This window comes from Astyanax mexicanus, chromosome 11 (assembly GCF_023375975.1).
Source record: "Astyanax mexicanus isolate ESR-SI-001 chromosome 11, AstMex3_surface, whole genome shotgun sequence".
NCBI classification, from domain to species: domain Eukaryota; kingdom Metazoa; phylum Chordata; class Actinopteri; order Characiformes; family Acestrorhamphidae; genus Astyanax; species Astyanax mexicanus.
Genome location: NC_064418.1, coordinates 49,111,281 through 49,130,671, shown reverse-complemented (window position 1 = coordinate 49,130,671; position 19,391 = coordinate 49,111,281). Strand labels below are relative to the sequence as shown.

Below are 19,391 nucleotides of genomic sequence, written 5' to 3'. Positions count from 1 at the left end.
TTGGAATTTGGAAGAAAAGATGTCCGTTTTTATGTTCATTTTACTCAAACATATATATATATATATATAAATAGCAAAATCAGAGAAACTGATTCAGAAATTGCAGAAACGGAAGTGGTCTCTCTCCTATTTAAATTTATTTTTTTTTAATCAAGAGCTGTATATATATATATATATATATATATATATATATATATACATATATTTATATAATTAACAACAAACATAACTTTTAAGTTAATCTTTAATTTAAAATGAAAAATAAAAGATACTTTCAGAAAAGACACGCAGTGCAAGTCTGAACGTTCTGTCTCTGTATTTGGTTTGTAGTGATGCTGCTGCTGCTGCTGCTGCTGGACGTGTGGGAGTGCACAGGTGAGTCCGAGAGCTACAGGTGAGTCTCTCTCTCTCTTTAAACTCTCTCTTTATTTAAAGTCTCTTTTCCTGGATTCTGTTTTTTTTTTTCCATGGAGCTTCTGGGAACAGCACGGCGGCAGTCCATCGCAAAAAATATAAATCGCGCAAAAAACGGGAAGACTCTCTCCGTCTCTCCCCGTCATTAAAACGTCCCTATACGTTTTAGTTTTTTTTTTAATATAGAGATATATATATTTATTTATATATTTATATCGTTTTTTTTTTGTTTTTTAATAGAGTGTTTTTGGTTTTTGTGTTTTTTCCCAGCTCATTTGCATACGCTGACCCACTCCGTTATCCTGCACTCCTCGCACACCACGTAGCAGCACCAGTGGAACTTGCAGTTGCAGCGCTCGCTGCGCGTCTGCTGCTGGATGTTGTGTCCGCGGCCGCAGCAGAGGCTCCTGCAGTTGTCCATGTCCTGGCTGGTCTTGTTGCAGATGCGCCCGTGCGTCCCGTCCGAGTCCGAGCCGGGGTCCCGCTCGCAGAAGTCCGGAGACTTCTCGAAGTAGATGAGGTCGTGGACGTTGGCCCGCCGGCGGTGGGACGGGTGCGCCTGCTCCACCTGCCCCGTGTTGCGGTTGTGGGGTTTGACCAGGGTTGCCAGATTAAAACGTTCCTTCAGCAGAGACCCCACCACCCGGAACTCCGGCGTCACCTGCCAGCAGGTCTTCAGCTGGCAGCTGCCTGATGTTCCGTGGCATTTGCATTTCCTCCTCATGTGGTCCACCACAATCTGCAGAAAAAACACACAGACAGAGCAGAGGAAGCGCAGGTCAATATCTGGCAACCAGAAACTTCAGTAGTAGTAGTAGTATCAGTAGGTCTGCACTGTAAACCCACAATTAGTTTGAACATTTCTTAAGTGAAAAATTACTGGTGAACACAATTAATTATAATGTACAGCTCTGGAAAAATATAGAGAGATAATTTCAGTTTCTGAATCAGTTTCTCTGATTTTGCTGTTTATAGGTTTATGTTTGAGTAAAATAAACACTGCTGTTTTATTCTATAAACTATGGACTATAAATATTTCCCCCAAATTCCAAATAAAAAAAAAATGTCATTTAGAGCGTTTATTTGTAAAACAAAAGGGGAAAGAGGTGAAATAAAAAAAGATCTCATATAATGCAAAGAAATAAAAGTAAAATGAACATTGCATTGTTTTCATAAAGTTCAAAAAACAGTATTTGGTGGAATAATCCTGGTTTTTAATCACAGTTTTTTTCATACATTTTGGCACCATGTTCTCCTCCACCAGTCTTACACACTGCTTTTGGATAACTTTATGCTGCTTTACTCCTGGTGCAAAAATTCAAGCAGTTCAGTTTGGTGGTTTGATGGTTTGTGATCATCCATCTTCCTCTTGATTATATTCCAGAGGTTTTCAATTTGGTAAAATCAAAGAAACTCATATTTTTTTTCCAGAGCTTTTTGCATAATTGTTTATGTTTGCAGTTTAAATGCATACACAACATATCACCAAAAATATTGTAACCCAAATGTACCTTAAAAAACGTGTATATTGGTATATTACACTAGGGCTATATCATCCACTGCTAATTGTCGATGCATTAATAAGCTGTATCAAGTTACAATAAAATACTGCTATATTTTCAGCCTCTTCCACAAAAATGACCTCATTATTAATAATAATAATAATAATATTTTTTTTATTGTGAGTTACTGTTGATCCGGTGTGACTCTGCATGACGAGGGCGAGTTCAGAGTCTGGCTGAGGAAGCCCCTCCCTTCCTCTCAACAATGCGTCCGTCTGTCAGCCCCAGTTATAAACTTTCAGATCCAATTACCGGGAGGAAGAGAGGCCACCCTGAGTACTGACAGACACTCCAGCACCCGCCCCTATCAACATCACAACCCTGCACAAACAACCCCCCACCAACCCCCCACCAACATTCTACTGCCCCCCGCCACCCCCCGAACGGCTCGCCAGATAACTCCTGTTTTACCTGTCAAAACTCAGGTGTTGGGTTTCAGGCGTTTGAGCTGCTTCTGCTAAACAAGATGAGACAGTAAATTTCTGTCATTCGTGCAAAGCTCAGCCTAGATAAGCTCCGCCCACACGCTGGGGGAGGGGTTCAGGGGTGAGTGGTAGGGTATGGTGTTTAGAGTTCTGGGTCAAAGTGGTGCAGTGGAAAGGAATGATGATGGAAATGATGGTGAAATAATAGATTAGTTAAGTTTTGGGTTATTAGTGTTAGTTGGGGGTGAGTTTGTAAGAGTGATGGGTTAGGTAAAGGTTGTTTGGATATTTAATATTGGGTTTATTGGTTGGGTATTGGGTGTGCTTGATCTTGGGTGATGGGATGCTTTGTATTTAGATTGGTTAGATGGTTGGTATTGAGTTATTTGGTTGTTGGGATAGGTTATATTGGGTTAATTGGTTGTTTGTAATGTTTGGTATTGAGTTAATTGGTTGTTGGGATGTTTGGCGTTGCGTTAATTGGTTGTTGGGATGTTTGGCATTGAGTTAATTGGTTGTTGGGGTGGTTGGCATTGAGTTAATTGGTTGTTGGGATGTTTGGTATTGCGTTAATTGGTTGTTGGGATGTTTGGTATTGGGTTAATTGGTTGTTGGGATGGTTGGCATTGAGTTAATTGGTTGTTGGGATGTTTGGTATTGCGTTAATTGGTTGTTGGGATGGTTGGCATTGAGTTAATTGGTTGTTGGGGTGGTTGGCATTTAGTTAATTGATTGTTGGGGTGGTTGGCATTGAGTTAATTGGTTGTTGGCATGGTTGGTATTGAGTTAATTGGTTGTTGGGATGGTTGGTATTGGGTTAATTGGTTGTTTGGATGGTTGGTATTGAGTTAATTGGTTGTTGGGATGGTTGTTATTGGGTTAATTGGTTGTTTGGATGGTTGGTATTGACTTTATTGGTTGTTGGGATGGTTGATATTGGGTTAATTGGTTGTTGGGATGGTTGGGATGGTAAAAATCAGCTTCCTGTCAGCGGCGCGAGCAGTCGCAGCGGCTACTCCGGAAGCAAAACACAGTGCTTTTGTTTGTTTTTCTGTGTAAATAATCCGATCTGAACTCGCAATCATGCAAAAGTTCGCTATGGGAACAACTTACGACCGACAGACCCTGCTAGACCTTCCAAATATACAAAAATCTGTACTTACAGACGGTCTACGAGTGGAGCTACGCGCGCTAGGCCTGCTAAGATCCACGGCGTTTCCTGAGCCTGCTATCCGGAAGCGGTCTCTCCGCAAGCGTTGCGCGAGGAGCCGAAAGCGCGGTAAGAGAGCCGGTGTCCGCGCTAAGCTAATGGCTAACTCCAGCCGGCCAGCGGTTCCATCTCTCCTTCTCTCCAACGTTTGCTCCCTGCCGAACAAGATTGACTATCTCCGGCTCCAGCGGACATCCCAGCGCGAGTTCAGAGACTGCTGTGTGTTAGTTTTCACGGAGACGTGGTTAACGAACTCCATCCCGGACTCCGCGATTGAGGTGAGCAGCATGCTATGCTACCGCGCGGACCGCGACGCCGGCCTCTCGGGCAAGGTACGTGGAGGTGGGGTGTGTGTTTACATCAACACAGCATGATATAACAACGCTGCGCTGATCTCCAGCTACTGCTCGCCGCTGGTGGAGTTTGCTGTAGTCAGAGCCAGGCCATTCTACCTGCCCAGAGAGCTTAGCAGCGTGTACATAATAGCAGTGTATGTAGCACCCAGTGCTAATGCTAATGCTAACGCTCTGCAAGAACTGTACACTGTTATCTCCAAACTCCAGAACTCACACCCCGACAGACTGTTTATTGTTGCTGGTGATTTCAATCACAGTAATCTGAAGGCTCTGCTGCCCAGCTTTCACCAACATGTGGATTTTCCAACCCATGGAGCTAACCTGCTCGATTGTGTGTATACTAACATTCCCGGTTCGTACAGAGCAGAGCCCCGCCCCCACTACGGCTACTCTGATCATATCACTGTCATGCTCATCCCAGCATACAGACAGCTCATCAGACGTGCCAAATCAGAGAAGAAGCAAGTTACAACCTGGCCTCCAGGAGCCATCTCTGCTCTTCAGGACTGTTTTGAGCACACTGACTGGGACATGTTCAGAGAAGCTGCTACCTCTGATGACTCCATCAACCTGGAGGAGTACACAGACTCAGTGACTGGCTACATCAGCAAGTGCATTGAGGATGTTACTGTCTCCAAAACCATCACAACCCGCCCCAACCAGAAGCCGTGGATGACTGCAGAGGTGCGTGCGCTGCTGAGATCCCGAGACAAGGCCTTTAAGTCAGGGGACAGGGCTGGCCTCCGAACAGCTAGAGCCAAGCTCTCCCGGGGGATCAGAGAGGCAAAGCGCACCTACGCAAAGAAAATCCACGCCCATTTCCAGGACACTACTGACACTCGGTGCATGTGGCAGGGCATCCAGACCATCACCAACTACAAGTCACCCCCCCTGCTTGTAACAGTGATGCCTCCCTTCCAGATGCACTGAACTCCTTCTACGCAAGGTTCGAAGCACAGAACTACACGACAGCATGGAAGACTACACCTCCTCCAAACGATCAGGTACTGTGCCTGTCCTCAGCTGATGTGCGGAAAACTCTACTCAGAGTCAACCCACGGAAAGCCCCAGGACCAGACAGCATACCTGGCAGAGTGCTCAGAGGATGTGCAGAACAACTCACGGATGTTCTCACGGACATTTTCAATATCTCTCTGAGTACTGCAATCGTGCCGACGTGCTTCAAGACGACCACCATCGTCCCTGTGCCGAAGAAGTCTCAAGTGTCCTGCCTTAATGACTACCGTCCCATTGCACTTACTCCCATCATCATGAAGTGCTTTGAGAAGCTGGTCATGAGGCACATCAAAAACCAGCTCCCGTCCTCACTGGACCCTCTGCAGTTTGCGTATCGTCCAAACAGATCAACAGACGATGCCATCTCTACTGCGCTCCACCTGGCTCTCACCCACCTGGACAACAAAGACTGCTATGTTCGAATGCTGTTCATCGACTTCAGTTCAGCATTCAACACCATCATCCCTCAGCATCTGATTGGAAAACTGAGCTTGCTGGGCCTGAACTCCTCCCTCTGCAACTGGGTTTTAGACTTCCTGACTGAGAGACCACAATCAGTCAGGATTGGAAACTACACCTCCAGCACCACCATACTGAGCACTGGCGCCCCCCAGGGCTGTGTGCTCAGCCCACTGCTGTTCACTCTGCTGACTCATGACTGTACTGCAAAGTACAGCTCAAACCACATCATCAAGTTCGCTGATGACACAACTGTAGTTGGCCTCATCAGCAAGAACGACGAGTCAGCATACAGAGAGGAGGTGCAGTGGCTGACAGACTGGTGCAGAACCAACAACCTATCTCTTAACGTGGATAAAACCAAGGAGATGGTTGTTGACTTCAGGAGAGCTCCAGGTGTCCACCACCCGCTGAACATCAACGGCTCTGCTGTGGAAATTGTGGATAACACCGAGTTCCTCGGTGTTCACATTGCAGAGAACCTCACCTGGTCCCTCAACACCAGCTCCATAACCAAGAAAGCCCAGCAGCGCCTCTACTTCCTGCGGAGACTGAGGAAAGCACATCTCCCACCCCCCATCCTCACCATGTTCTACAGAGGGACTGTAGAAAGCATCCTGAGCACCTGCATTACCGTCTGGTTTGGGAATTGCAACACCTCAGACAGCAAGACCCTACAGCGGATAGTGCGGACAGCTGAGAAAATCATCGGAGTCTCTCTTCCCTCCATCGCCGAGATCTACACCACACGCTGCATCCGCAAAGCCACCAGCATTGTGGACGACCCCACCCATCCCTCACACGGACTCTTCGGTCTGATGCCGTCTGGCAGAAGATACAGGAGCATCCGAGCCTCCACTACTAGACTCTGCAACAGCTTCATCCACCAGGAAGTCAGACTTCTCAACGCACAGAAACAGAACTGAACTCCCACCCCACCCACCACACACCCAACACACTCACACAAAACTAAACTGTACACTCCCCCCCCCCTTTACACAAAACTAAACTGTACACCCCCCCCTTTACACTCACAAGAACTGAACTTCACCCACACACACACCCAGTCAGCACACAGAGGCTGACATGACTTTATTTGCTGCACTCTTAAAAACTATAAACTCTACCTCAGTAACTGCTGTGATTATATATGTTCTATATGTTACAGTATGTCACACATCTCTGCACCTTATCCCCACTATACACTTTATTATACCGTATCGGTACTGCACTGTCCTGTCTTTAAATTGTCTCGTCTTTTGTATTTATTGTATTTATTGTTATTTAGTGTTATAATTTTATAATTTTATGTTGCACTGTCGTCACTCCTGCACTTTATGTTGTCTATTGCTTGTGGTTCTATGTTGCACCATGGTTCCGGAGGAACGTAATTTCATCACACTGTGTACCTGTACTCAGATGTAATGACAATAAAAGCCTCTTGACTTGACTTGACTTGGTATTGGGTTAATTGGTTGTTGGGATGGTTGGCATTGAGTTAATAGGTTGTTGTGATGCTTGATCTTGGATTAATTGGTTGTTTGGATGATTGATATTGGGTTAATTGGTTGTTGGGATGGTTGGCATTAAGTTAATTGGTTGTTGGGATGGTTGATATTGAGTTCATTGGTTGTTGGGATTTTTTGATAATGGGTTAGTTGGGTGATGGGATAATTGCTATTTAGATTATTGATGTCTAGTATTGGGTTAAGTGGTGGATTTTAGGTACTGGGTTAGTTGGTGGTTGCGATGGTTGATATTTAGATTGTTGGGATGTTGGGTATTGAGTTAACTGATTGGAAATTAGGATATTGGTTTATTTGAGTGTTGAGTTCAAAAGACTGACTTTAGATTATTTGTGTAGTGGTTTGTTGGGGATTGTGATTGATGAGTTTGTAGATTAAAAGGCTTTTTGGATAGTGGGTGATGTGTTGCTGGGTATTGATGTTGGTGTTCAGTGAGATGTTGGGTTCTGGATTAGTTAGTTGGCGGTGGTTTGGGTATTTGGAGAGTGTGATAGGTGATGAGTGATGTGGTACATTGGGTTTTGCCATGCAATTGGGTTAGTTGAGATGGGCTATTTGCCTATTTGGGTATGAGGCTTTGGGTTAGATGAGCTTTGGGCTTTGAATACTTGGGTCTGTTAGTATCTTCACCTGTACAGTAGTAACTGGATCTGAGGGCACCTCCACATGGTAAGCTGCCCAGAGCAGGTGTCAGAATCACCCATTGGCTTTGGTGGGATCATGCATTGTTCACAGTGTGGTTTACAGTATGAGCTGCTGGTTTAAGTTTCAGGCGTGTATCTCCTGTAGATGTGTGATGTGGATGAAGACTGTCTCCATTTACTTGGAGCAGTTGATATGGATGCCCATGGTAGGAAACGCTTCTCGTTAAATAGGGGCAGATAGGCAAATCACATGACAGACTCCAAGCCAAAGCTAACAACAACCAATCACAACAAACCGCCCAAGCTGCAAATTCAGTGTCACAGTTCAAAGCAGCTCTTATGCTGGTTTTGCATATCCAGGCACACCGTTCTTCTCCACGCTATCTCTCCGTCTATCTGCGGTATCCTTAACTCTTTATGCAGATCAGCGTGGGCGTGTTTTATGATCAGGATAATCTGTGCTCATCATTTCAGGAGACAGGAGACATCCAGAGGGAAGCAGCAGCAGCCGCCCCAGGGCTTAATACCCAATGCCCAGCGCATTCAGCCAAATATAGATATTCAAATGCCTCGACTTGAACTCATACAGTCGGATGAGTCATTAACCCTTAAGAGTCCACACTGTAAACCTGGATAAGTTGAATTTACTTAAAAAATTGAGGAAACCGGTTGCCTTAAAAAAGTATTTAATCTAATCCTTAAATACTGTTTATTGCTATATTTTTAGTTTAATTAATTGATTGACATTTTAATTCTATAATAATTGGAACAGAACCAGTCAAAAGTTTGGACACATCTTCTCATTGAATGTTTATTTCTTACTAAATTGATTCATTTAATACTGAAGTGATCCAGACTATGAAGGAACACGTTAGGAATCATGTAGTAACTTAAAAGTGTCAAACAAACTAAACTTGTGGTTTCTGAGGCTGGTTACTCTGATGAACTTATGCTGTCCAACAGAGGAAACTCTTGCTCTTTCATTCCTGGTGAGTGCCAGTTTTATCAGTGCTTGAGGATTCTTTCAAAGAACATTACTCAAATATTCACTATTCACTGTATACCTGTAACTCTACCTCTTCACTACTTTACAACTGATGCTCTCAAACACTTTATTAAGAGACAAGAAATTCCAGTAATTAACTCTTGATGAGTTCAGCACAGCTGTTAACTGAAAGCCATTCTGTTGAACTTGACATTTTGACAGTCATTTTTTCTTTATTTAGTTGAGTAGTTCTTGCTTCTCATAATATGGATTAGAACATTACTCAAAAAGTTTATCAACAGAATTACAGTCTATTTTTACGTATAGGATTTCTCCACTCGTTTTTAAGTAGTGATAAATGATTGAAATTAAGTTTATAGTGTGGATATCAGAGTTGATAGCCGTCACGTTTAAAGGTTAAGGCTGTCACCCGCAGCGGTTTAGGAAGTGGATCTACCTGATCCCGCCAGATGCGGTCCGGTCTGCTGATCAGAGCTCAGATAGCGGCTGTGATCGCAGCCCTTTCCTGACTGGCCTGGACCCAGAAGCCCCTGGGGCAGGAGGGCAGGAGGGCTGTGGGTGTATCTGACCAGAGCGCACTTGGAAGGAAGTGCTGTGTGATTGACAGCAGGATGATCTGCAGTGGATCTGAAGGCAAAATCGGTGCCCTCAGGGTGACAGTGATGCGCAGGGGTCGGTCTGATGGCTGCTACATACAGATCAAGTCACTTGAGGGTAATAGACAAGAGTTTGGACACACTATTAAATCATATGGAATTATTTATTTCATAAAAAAAGTCTTAAAAAAACCCAATAATATGTTTTTTTTTATTTTTAAGCACCTCTTGCTTTGATTAAACAGTTTTGCACATCTCTGCTGGATTTTCTCAGTCAGCTTTATGATGTAGAGTCACCTGGAATTCAGGATTTCAGTTAACAGCTGTGCTGAACTCATCAAGAGTTAATTACTTGAATTTCTTGCCTCTTAATAAAGTGTTTGAGAGCATCAGATGGGTTTGAAAGTGTCCTCAAGTGCAGTCACCACAAGGATCTCCAAAAACAGTATAATGATGAAACTGGCATTCATTAGGAACACCCCAGGAAAGGAAGAGCGAAAGTTTCCTCTGTTGTACAGGATAAGTTCATCTGAGTTAACAAACAGCTTCCCAGATAAAAGCATCAAAATGTATTTTAGTATTTTAGTTTAACACTTTTAAGTAACTACATGGTTTCTTATGTGTTCCTTCATAGTCTGGATAGTAAAAAAGACTGAATGAGAAGTTGTGTCCAAACTTTTGTCGTTACAAAAATGCACTCGTCCTCTCAGGTGAATTTTACTCAATTTAAAATGGTACGTAACAAAAGTTTGGAGTGCAAACCAAAATATTTTGGTGCAGTCTCAAAGACCATCAAGACCATTATGATGAAACTGGCTCTAATCAGGAATAGGAACGCCTAAATGTGTTTTTGGGTTGTTTAACACTTTTAAGTTACAACTTAACATTCCTTATGTGTTCCTACATAGTCTGAAGCTCCAATCCAAATCTACAGGTCTATCAAGTCTAGCCTTGATTTTTTTTTTGTTCTGAGTCACTTTTCTCAGACTCTCAGCTTTTTTAAAGTATTGGTTTCTTAATTACAACACTAAAAATAGCTTACACCAGTCAACTCTGCTAACAGCCCACTGCCGTGTGGTGCTGTAGGTAAAGGTCTAGACTTCTTCCCACTCACTCCTGGTCTAAAAACCATGCAGTCCACAGTTGCAGTTGTTCAAATATCATATCGAGCCTTTATTCTAAACAGAGGAACAAAATCCTACTATCTTCCATTCACTATCAGTATCAGAACTATCAGTATCAGTGGGGAAGAGTTTGATTAGGGCTTGAGTAGTGAGAAAGCATTGTGTGAATGGCAGCAGGACTATCTATTGTGGATCAGATATAGTGGCCTGAGGCCCTGAGAGTAACACGTGGGATCTGGAGTTTATTTTGTTCCGCTGCTTAAAACTCCTTAAAATCTGTTAACAGCTCTAAAACACCAAAGCTAACTCATCTTAGACCAGCTGACCACTCTATCACATCTATCACATCTAGCTCAATCAGCTTTTAAAGAGACCAGACTAAAGATTAACCAGAGCAAGGCCTTTAAAACAGATGCAACCATTTACCAATGACATCCAATCCCCTGATGCCAAAACTGGTATCCATCTGTTCCAATACCTTTGACCCACACACCCAGTGAAGTGCCAGTAAAGGGGACTAAACTGATGACCAGAGGTGTCAAGTGCTGAAGTACAAATACTTTGTTACCACACCTTCTGCCAGTCCAGGAGGTTGGGACCAGAAGTTTGCCAGTTCAGTCCCTTAGACTGGGAAAAATTATGGGGTGGGTCCAATGGATTTTGAATAGAAGGTTGCCAATTCAATCCCTTGGATTGGTAGAAAATAGGGGCACAACCCGGGGTTCTAGGAGCAGAAGGTTGCCAGTTCAATGCCTTGGAATGGTAGGATTTAGGGACACGATCAGGAGGTTGGAACTGGAAGACAAGAATGTGCCCTTATGTCCTATCAATCTAAGGGCTTGAACTGCCAACCTTATGGTCCTAACACACTGAACATGCCCCTCTATCCAACAAATCCAAGGGACTGGTCTGGAAATGTTCTAGTCTCAGTCCACTGCACCTACCACACATTTCCCAACATTCCAAGGGATTGAACTGGCAACCTTCTGATCCCAATCCCTAGAATGTGTCATTATGTTTTACCAATCCAAGGGATTAAACTGACAACCTTCTGGTTACAATCCCTCTGACTGGTAGAAAATGTGGGGTGGGTCCAAGGTATTGTGACCAGAAGGTTGCCAGTTCAATCTCTTGGATTTTTAGAAAGTAGGGGCACATCCAGGGGGTTAGGAGTGCAAGGTTGCACAGCCATGCATAGATTAAATGTGGAGATTAAACTGGCGACCTTCTGATCAAATCCTTTAAATGTGCCCTTAGATCCTACCAATCCAAGGGATTAAACTGACAACCTTCTGGTCTTAATCCACTGGACCCACCCCACATTTCCTATCAATCCAAGAGATTAAACTGGCAACCTTCTGATCCCAGTCCCTAGAATGTGTCGTTATGTTTTACCAATCCAAGGGATTAAACTGACAACCTTCTGGTCCTATCACACTGGACATGCCCCTATGTTCTACCAATCCACGGGATTGAACCCTCAAACTTCTGGTCCCAATCATTTGGACTGGTAGGATGTGTTAACTGTGGAGTTTCTTAACAATCCAAGAGATTGAACTGGCAACCTTCTGATCCAGTCTATTGACTGTGACCTTATGTCCAACCAATCCAAGGGACTGAACTGGCAACCTTCTGGTTACAACCCCTTGGACCCACCACACACTTCCTAACAATCCTTTGAATGTGCCCTTTTGTCCTACCAATCCAAGGGATTAAACTGGCAACCTTCTGTCCTAACGCCCTGGACGCGCCCCTATGTTCTACCAATCCAAGGGATTGAACCTGACAATGCTCTAGTCTCAATCCATTGGACCCACCCCACACAAGGGACTGACCTGGCAACTTTCTGGTCCCAATCCCTCGGACTGGTAGGAACTGTGGGGTGGGTCCAAGGCACTGTGACCAGAAGGTTGCCAGTTCAATCCCTTAGATTGTTAGGATGTACAGGCACATCATGCATGGGTTAAATGAAGAGTTTGAATTCCGTTGCTGCTGTGCAATGGCGGTAAAATGTGTTTCCTTTCCTTAAATTTTAACAAGTTCCAACAGCAGAGTTTCTGAATGAGCTGTCATCGAGTGGCTCATTTAAAAAGGGTTAATTACTTGCAGAAATGTTCCGTTCGGATGCAGGGATGCAATTAAAACATCAGAGGGGAGTTAGAGTCGTCGGTCGGAGTGTTTGCCCATTTACCCCACCATAAAAGATAATGCAGCGGAGCATCAAAGCCCAGTGGCACTCTACAGTAGACTTCATCTCAGCTAAATAAAATAAAACAGCATGTGAGTAAGCCCCACCCCCCCGCAGCACTTCACTACTGTACAGCACAGGAAGTAAAACAACATGTGCCGTCAAACACGTCCAATTACCAGCCCAGCTCTCAGAACAGCACAGCACAGCTTATTAATGTACATGTTTTCCTTCCCAAAGCACACAGAGTGGCTGTTTTGAAGACTGTGCTGCATGCTGATTGGTCGAGGGCGTGTGGAGAGGCACATCTGGGCTGTTTTAATTGGAGAAGAGCGAGACAGACTCGGCTGTAAAGCAGCACCACACTGAGATCAAATACGGCGTATTGGACCACAGGCCATATAGAGTAAAACGCTAAATGTATGGGGTTTTGCTTTTGAAGACTGTCACTTTAATAGGCTTGCATCATGGAAAATCTAACTTTTCTCAATTATTTACATATAGTTTTTTTGCATCTTGGCATCATGTTCTCCTCCATCAGTCTTACACACTGCTTTTGGATAACTTTATGCTGCTTTACTCCTGGTGCAAAAAAAAAAATAAGCAGTTCAGTTTGGTGGTTTGATGGCTTGTGATCATCCATCTTCCTCTTGAATATATTCTAGAGGTTTTCAACTTGGTAAAATAAGAGAAACACATCATTTTTAAGTGCCAGCACTAGTTTCATTCAGTTATTATATTTGTAGATGTGCTAAAATAGGAAGAAACCATTTAGAGCTACAGTATAAAAATGCAAGTTATTGTATTTTTGTATGTTTTTTAAAGACCATAAAAAAAAAAACAGAAATTAAAATGTAAAAGTATCCTTAATTGCAATCCTAAAGACCAGCAAAAATGTAATGGTGGAACTGGCACTCATCAGGACCACACCAGGAAAAGGATAAAATCATCAGCCTTAGTAACCAGCCTTAGAAACCACAAGTTTTTTTTTTAACAACTCCTCAGATAAGAGCACATAAATACTTCTTTACAGAGTATTTTGGTTTGTTTAACACTTTTTTACTGTTTTTTTTATTTACTGCATGATTCCTTATGTGTTCCTTCATTGTCTGATAGATCACTCCGCTATTAATTTATTATATTGAAAAAAAAAACATTTTTGTCAGGCACTGTATGTTATTCTAACAGTTTTTTTGGTGTATAAATGTTCAGTAAACAGTGAAAAAGCAGGATTTGGGCTTCTTCTTCTTTTTTTTATGAGTTTGGGTTTTCCTATGTTTTTTTCGTGTCCCATTAATCAATTACGGCTCTTTGTTCAGGTTTAAACCCCACGACTCGCTTCACTTCAAGCCTGAACAATCTCACACAGACGTATTTCACCTTTAAGTATAAACTCTATAATCCTGCGCTAAACGATCTCTAACGACTAAAGAACAGCCGGCATCACTCACTCCTCAGCTCGCTCTGCAGAAACAGGGCCGTGTGTGTGTGTGTATGATGTGTGTGATGTGTGTGTGTGTGTATGTGTGTAAGGGAGCCTACAGGACCTGAGTGGGATCACATGATGACAGGGGCGGCTAACAAACCTGATCCTTCATCATCTAACTGCACTTGATGAACTGTTCAGCTAGCATTACACCAGAGCTTTGATGATGCTGAGGGGGTGTCCCACTGAAACCTCAAAGTCCAGGCTCTCACACATACACACACACACACACACACACACACACACACATCATCCTCATCAAAGGCTTCCACCGGCACAGTGTCAGCGGTGTGGGTCAGCGAGCCGCTGCTTTTAGAAGAGCAGTTTGGAGATACGTGGTTTCTGACGCTGTACGACACACATCTGCTGCTCCTGCCTGTGTTTATAGACAACACTGAGTCACTCTGTGTCTCAAAACCACATCACCAAGGCTTCACCACGCGTTCACGCAGCTTTAACACACGTGCAAATGTAGTACGAATGAGTTCTGCTAAATAAAATACATATTGCAACATTAAAGGGGACATATAGCTCTGGAAAAAATGAAGAGAGCACTTCAGTTTCTGAATCAGTTTCTCTGATTTTGCTATTTATAGCTTTATGTTTGAGTAAAATAAACATTGCTGTTTTATTCTATAAACTACAGACAACATTTCTCCCAAATTCCAAATACAAATATTCTCATTTAGAGCATTTATTTACAGAAAAATGAGAAATGACTGAAATATCAAAAAAAGATGCAGAGCTTTCAGACCTCAAATAATACAAATAAAACAAACAAGTTCATATTCATAAAGTTTTAAGAGTTCAGAAATAATCAATATTTGGTGGAATAACCCTGTTTTTAATCACAGGTTTTTTTTATGCATCTTGGCATCATGTTCTCCTCCACCAGTCTTACACACTGCTTTTGGATAACTTTATGCTGCTTTACTCCTGGTGCAAAAATTCAAGCAGTTCAGTTTGGTGATTTGATGGCTTGTGATCATCCATCTTCCTCTTGATTATATTTCAGATGTTTTAATTTGGTAAAATCAAAGAAACTCATCATTTTTAAGCTGTATTATGTAAAAATCACTTTTTGCATGCTTTTCCACATTTCCACTCTGTTCTCGACTGCCCCTAAAAACACTGTAATCAGCTGAAAATCCGTTGAAAAAGTCTGGTGATAAGAATCACATTCTTCTATGAGTCGTTTGGATGCTCCTCCCTTATTGTCCATTATTATCACAGTAAGGAAACCTGCATAGAACCACCCTGGCTCCACCCCCTCACATGCCCACCCCACCAGAGCCCCACCCACTACATCTTTACATTAGAAGAGACCCCATTTCGGTCTGCTGGTTGAGAAGCTCAGACAGTACACAGCAGGATTAGCCAGCAGACCTCGTCTGAAGGAGGGAGCTGTACCTACTGTCCATTTTTTTCTTTTGCCATGTAAAGCCTAACTCAGCATAAACATGGGCCATGGCCAACAGCAGCTTATTTGCTTTTGTCCATTTAAATTCAGTTATTGTGACATATGTACCCTGGTTGTATCAAGAAATTTGTAGCATATGTGGTTTAATCAACCTTATGTGAGATTGCAGCCCTAAAATTCTATTTTATTTACAGTATAAAGAGCTTTTTTTGTACAATGAATGTCACAAAGCAGCTTTACAGAGCCTATTTTGATTAAACACAAAGGCAACAGTGGCAGAAAAATCTCCAAAATCTGCCCTAAATCAAGCTGAAGAAAAAAATAAGAAATAAGAGAGCACTTAAAAATAATGAGTTTCTTTGATTTTACCAAATTGAAAACCTCTGGAATATAATCAAGAGGAAGTTGGATGGACAAGCCATCAAACCAAGTTGAACTGCTTGAATTTTTGCACCAGCAGTAAAGGCATGAAGTTATCTAAAAGCAGTGTGTAAGACTGGTGGAGGAGAACGTGATGCCAAGATTAAGAACCAGGGTTATTCCACCAAATATTGTTCAAAAATGTCTGAACTCTTAAAACTTTATGAATATGAACTTGTTTGTTTTCTTTGCATTATTTGAGGTCTGAAAGCTCTGCATCTTTTTTATTCATTTTCTGTAAATAAATGCTCTAAATGACAATCTTTTTATTTGGAATTTGGGAGAAATGTTGTCGGTAGTTTATAGAATAAAGCAAGGAAGTTAATTTTACTCAAACATCTACCTATGAGTTTATTTGCTGAAATGAATGATTCAATTCTTTTAGATGATATTCTAATGCACCTGTACGACAGGTTATAACTCCTCATATGTCTTCTTATGTCTTGTTGAACAGAGACTCTCAGAGCTGAGATTCTCAGTGTTTTAGCGCTGTAGTTTTACTGGACGGAGAGCTCGGTTCTGCGCCCCTCTCTGACCCGGCCTTGCCTGCAGCTAAATGTAGAATCCTGTCCGGCTGCTTTTTTCAGAGCGGCTCCAGTGAAAACACGCATAAAATAATTTACGACCCTCGAGTCCAGGGTTGCCATGTAATCGGAGTTCTCTTCTAAACACAAAACACACTCTGCTGCGTACGCGTCCTCCACGGTTCCACGTGGTGGAGCGCCTGAACACACGGCATAATAACAGAAACCAACCGGCGCAACAATTACATCAGTTTAACCGGGATCCACCGCTCCGCTGCTCCGGACCGAACCGCCGGGCCGAGCCGAGCCGAGCCGCCGGAGGAAAGGCCCGTCCGTCTCTTTCTACTTCCCGCTGCGTTTGATGTCAAAAATCTTTCGCTGGGTTTAAACATCTGTTTCCAAATAGCCAGCAGCCACTAATTAGAGCTTTTAACAAGACTGAACGGCGTGAGAACCAGAGGGTGGGCATGAGGAGGCATGTATACCCCACTGAAACCACCGCATTCCTCAACAACAGCACGTCTTTCTCTTACAGAGAGAGAGAGAGAGAGAACGACAAAGAAAACGAGAGAGAGAGAGAAAGAGAAAGAGTGTTTTATTATCTCCAGCCTCACATTCTCACTGCTTCCTCCTGTTTTTAAACACTTATTACACATTATTCTCCTTTTACAGCTCTACACTCATCCACACCAATCCAGCTTCACTCACAACCACAGGGAATATAGAGATTTATTACACTGTTATTACACAGGCTGTTCATTAATAAATACAACCTTATTAAATCTCCAGTGTCTGACCTCCAAGTCTTTCACTCACCGCCACGGATTATAATCCTGAAAACTCACAGCAATTCATACCAAACCAAACCAAACCCTCTGAACTGCTGTTTATATTGATTAAAATTCATAGAATTCCTTTGTATCTTGTGGCTTTTCAGGAATTCTGCAGGTTTATTCATTAGGAAAAACATGAATTTGGCTTTAAAGATGTGTAAAAAAAAACACTCTACCTCACACTACATTGCTCAACCTCATATTATCTTGCACTACTTTGTTCTACCTCACTTTACCTTGCTATACTTAACATCATTATGCTCTGCCTCAATCTGCCTAACTCTACCTCAGTACACCTCGCTCTACCTCACTCTACCTCACTCTACCTCACATTATCTTGCTCTGCTTCGTTCTACCTAACACTACCATGCTTTACCTCAATCTGCCTCGCTCTTCCTCACTTTACTTTGCTCTACCTTGCAATACCAAACACTACCATGCTTTACCTCAATCTGCCTCACTCTACCTCACTTTACTTTGCTCTACCTTGCAATACCAAACACTACCATGCTCTACCTCAATCTGCCTCGCTCTACCTCACTTTACCTTGCTCTACTTCACAATACCAAAAATTACCATGCTCTACCTCACTCTACCTCACTCTACCTTACTCTACCTTGCCCCACCTCTCCTTCCCTTCTTCTACCTCATTCTATCTCCCTTTACCTTGCTCTACCTCACTCTAGCTTGCTGTACCTCTCTTTATTTTGCTCTACTTCGCTCTACCTCAATTTAGCTCACTCTATCTCACTCTACCTTGCTTTAATTCACTTTACCTTTCTCTACCTCACTTAACCTCACTCTACCCCACTTCACCTTGCTCAACCTCACATTACCTGGCTCTACCATATTCTACCTCACTCTACCTCACTTTATCTTGCTCTACGTCACTCTACCTCATCTTGCTCTATTTAGTTCTACCTCACTCTACCTTGTTCTACTTCACTTTACTTTGCTGTACCTCACTTTATTTTGCTCTACCTCACTTTATCTTGTTCTACCTCACTCCACCTCACTCTATCTTGCTCTATTTTGTTCTACCTCACGTTACCTTAATCTGCCATTATACCTAACACTGCTATACTGCTCTACCTCAATTTGCCTCTCTCCACATTGCTTTACATCACTTTTTCTTGCTCTACCTTAGACTTATTTGCCCTTCTTCACTTTACCTCACAATCTTCAATTCTGTTGTACCACTGTCTACCTCATTTTACCTACCTCACACTACCTGTCTCTGCTTTGCTGTAGCTCACTCTACCTCAATTTGAACTCTTTTTGTTCCCCACTACTGTTTATAATAGACTGATTTTACTACTTAACTACTTACTTAATAGTTAAAAATTAAGATTGAATTATGCAGAAATGTGAAAAAAAAAACAATCATACAATTTCTGTATAACTTGTCTTTTTTTCTGGATTTCTGCTGGTATATTCATTATGAAACACTATGTATCGTACTAAAATCAGATTTGAAGTGGTCTAAAGCTGAAAACAGTAGAGTTTTGAGGTTTTTTATAGGCAGCGCTGATTTGATAGGTAGTTTGTGTTTGATTGTGTAAACTGGTTTAGTGAGGAAGGCTCTGAGCTGGCAGGAGCTGCAGGACGCTGATTCTGCTGAAGATCTGCCAGCAGCTTGACGTTTTCAGTAGCTGCCTGACTCTCCTTTCTTCTCTACTCTCAACACTTAACACTGCCAAATAGGCCTCCTGGCAGAAACAGAACAATACCACCCTCCCCAACACACACACACACACACACACCCTGCACTGACACTGTCATCACACACACACACACACACATAAAGTGTAATCCAGCTCACACACAACAATCAGCAGCTTCCAGCACCTTTCATCCGCCAACCAACACAAACACAGTTTCACCAGGTTCAGAGACACAACCCTGACCTCAAACTACACCCTATCATAGTGGATCTACAGTCCTACTCCTGGTTCACCCTGCACTGCACATTTTAGAGGATTACCTGCTTCAACACACCCACTGACACTCTAAGAGAGATTAGAGAGCACTTCAGTTTCTGAATCAGTTTATCTGATTTTGCTATTTATAGGTTTATGTTTGAGTAAAATAAACTACGGACAACATTTCTCCCAAATTCCAAATAAAAATATTAGAGTCATTTAGAGCATTTATTTACAGAAAATGAGAAATGGCTGAAAA

General features: G+C 42.6%; 1 protein-coding gene across 1 annotated transcript in view; it reads right to left on the bottom strand.

Moving 5' to 3' along the window:
* Positions 1 to 230: 230 nt before the first annotated feature.
* The window catches only part of wnt10a (wingless-type MMTV integration site family, member 10a), a 39,773-nt gene continuing 20,612 nt past the window's right edge, over positions 231 to 19,391 (bottom strand). Inside the window, exon 4 of the mRNA XM_007235593.4 lies at positions 231 to 1,153. Within this exon, the coding sequence (XP_007235655.2) occupies positions 686 to 1,153 (468 nt within the window). The 3' untranslated portion in view covers positions 231 to 685. The remainder of the gene's footprint in view (positions 1,154 to 19,391) is intronic.